Here is a 2832-nt window from a genome sequence, read left to right on the forward strand (position 1 = left end):
TACTTACTTAAAAGCCAAAAAAAAAAAAAAAAAAAAGTTGGGATTCCACTTTTACCTTTCTCTCACCATAACCTCTCTTTAGGGATAGGAATCTTTCATTTTCATCTGATTACCTGTTCATACTATATTTAAATATACTCTGTGACAAAATGACACTTGATTGGCTAATGTAGTGTTTCTCTGCAAAGGAAGAGAAGCTGCATGCAAATATTTGCTAATAACATCTACTAAATAAAATGGTGGTTATACAGTACTTTCCACTAAGGTCTTCAAAGACTTTATAATTCTCAATGTCTTTGGTTTGGGAAATAATAAACTTTTAAGGGGCAAGCCTCAAACAACCTAATTTTAAAGAATGTTAAGAATTCTGGCCGGATGCAGTGGCTCACACCTGTAATCCCAGCACTTTGGAAGGCCAAGGTGGGCAGATCACAAAGTCACCAGTTCGAGACCAGCCTGGTCCACACGGTGAAACCCCATCTCTACTAAAAATACAAAAGTTAGCTGGGCGTGGTGGTGGGCACCTGTAATCCCAGCTACTCAAGAGGCTGAGGCAGGAGAATTGCTTGAAACCAGAAGGTGGAGGCTGCACTGAGTCGAGATTGTGCCACTGCTCTCCAGCCTGGGCAACAAGAGTGAAACTCCATCTCATTAAAAAAAAAAAAGAAAATTTCTATTCATTTCCTAGTCTCCTTTATTTCACAGGTTTCTTCCAATACACCTAAAAATCCAGTATGAATATGCTTTCTTATATATTAACCTTCTCAGATGTACAGGGGTTTGGATGTAATCCTATGCCTATTGCCAAATTTACTGTTAATCATCCTAGGGTAGAACATATATTTTCTTACTTTTATGGTATGAGCTACATTTAATGTGCCAGAATAGAGGCACATTCATCTTAGACCAAGAACTATTTTCAGTTTAGTTTTGTCACCAGAATCACGAGAGGTATCTTTTGACCAAATTCAGTTTCATTTAGTGTAACTGCTAAGCAATAAAGACTATTAACAAAGATTATCATTAACTCTAAAGTAAATAATAAAACTAAATATAGACTAAATACTTACTTAACTAAATTATAAAAGTTCCTTCTAACAATTCCATCCCTTGAAGTTTATCCAGAAACCTACCTACCTTTTTGCTCTTTGGAAAGCTGTTCAGCTTGGTCCCAAATTTCGGTGGCATAGAGGAAGTTGGACGTGACCTGAACATAGCTGGCTGCCATCTGGTGGATCTTCTGTGGAATGGTCACTGAAGAGCCACTTGCAGAAGCACTACTGGCCCCAGATGAATAATTTCCTGAATTGCCTGGTGACAGCTTTGGAGAAACGGGGGAAGGCATCCCCACAGCTTTGCTACACAACAGAAATAGGAAGCTTGTTCATATGGACATGGTGAGCATTATAAAATCAAGTACTACTAGCTCTTTCTTCATGAAAGCATTTAAAATGTAAAGATTCTCTTAAACTAGATGGGTTTGCAGACAACTACAATTTCTTCTAAATAAGTACTATAATCTTGTAATTCATAACCTTATTATCTTAGAATCTATACCCTTTGTTTTAATGAATGACAGCAAAACAAGAGATGGACAATAACTGAAGAAGTCATGCACCTTGTTAGTGACAGTTCAAGGACTTAAAAGCCAGATCCCCTCACTCTCTGCTCAACAATTTCCATCTATTCAGGCATATAATTACATATTTTTCATACTGTTTTGTAGAAAGTTTGGTGGAATTCACATTTAACCTAAAAAACTGTGGTAGAAGATGGGAACATCTTTTATTGAACTCCATAATTTCTGACACTTTCCTAGTTTAACCAAATTACTCAGAGCTGACAGAGGTACAGCTCTCTCAAGCAACTGTAATCACCCCAACCTTCCTGCCAATTAAATATGTCTTAGAAAACATGTATGTTGAAATCTGGCAGGTTCATTTCAGGAGTTCTAAAATTTGTGAAACGTTCAAGACTGTGATCACACACTAAAAGAAAGGAAAAATCAAAAGTTGGAGGAAAAATAAATTTGTGTGTGTGTGTGTATATATATATATATATATATTTTTTTTTTTTTTTTTTTTTTTGAGGGGGAGACACTCTTGCTCTGTCACCCAAGCTGGAGTGCAGTGGCGCGATCTCGACTTACTGCAACTTCCACCTCCTTGGTTCCAATGATTCGCCTGCCTCAGCCTCCGGAGTAGCTAGGATTACAGGTGTGCACAACACCACACCCGGCTACTTTTTGTATTTTTTAGTACAGATGGGGTTTCACCATGTTGGCCAGGCTGGTCTTTAACTCCTGACCTTGTGATCTGCCCGCCTCAGCCTCTCAAAAAAGTGCTGGGATTACAGGCATGAGCCACCACGCCCGGCTTGTTTGTATTTTTATCTGCACTTTTAACATTATAAACTTATGTAAAAAAATACACGCAGGACAAAGAACATCAATTCTTATAAACATAATAACTGAACAGATAAAATTAAAAAGGTTCCATGGTGTTTTTCATCCTTTGGGAGATCGGTGGGATGAGAGTGACATGGAGATGGAGGAGAAATCACAATCATGTCACTGTTACTAAATTCTGGCAGTGCCAAGATTTGACTAAAGATAAGCCTGCTGTGATAAGTCCAAGTAACTATGGAAATCAAACTGTGAAAAGGGTTGAGTGTTAGTAAAAACTCAGATTTCTTAACAGGTGAAATGTCTCATATCTATAATCTTTATGATTACGTTCACTTATATTTTCAATTCATAAAAAATAGAGAAAAAATTGGCCGGGCGCGGTGCCTCAAGCCTGTAATCCCAGCACTTTGGGAGGCCGAGACGGG

General features: G+C 38.0%; 1 protein-coding gene across 1 annotated transcript in view; it reads right to left on the reverse strand.

Annotated features, from left to right (window-relative positions):
* AFF4 (AF4/FMR2 family, member 4) overlaps positions 1-2832 on the reverse strand; it is a 68959-nt gene that overhangs the window by 6875 nt on the left and 59252 nt on the right. The window contains exon 20 of the mRNA XM_011951091.1: positions 1138-1358. Coding sequence (XP_011806481.1) covers positions 1138-1358 — 221 coding nt within the window. The remainder of the gene's footprint in view (positions 1-1137; positions 1359-2832) is intronic.

This window comes from Colobus angolensis, unplaced genomic scaffold, assembly GCF_000951035.1.
Source record: "Colobus angolensis palliatus isolate OR3802 unplaced genomic scaffold, Cang.pa_1.0 Scaffold314, whole genome shotgun sequence".
In the NCBI taxonomy this organism is placed as follows: Eukaryota; Metazoa; Chordata; class Mammalia; order Primates; family Cercopithecidae; genus Colobus; species Colobus angolensis.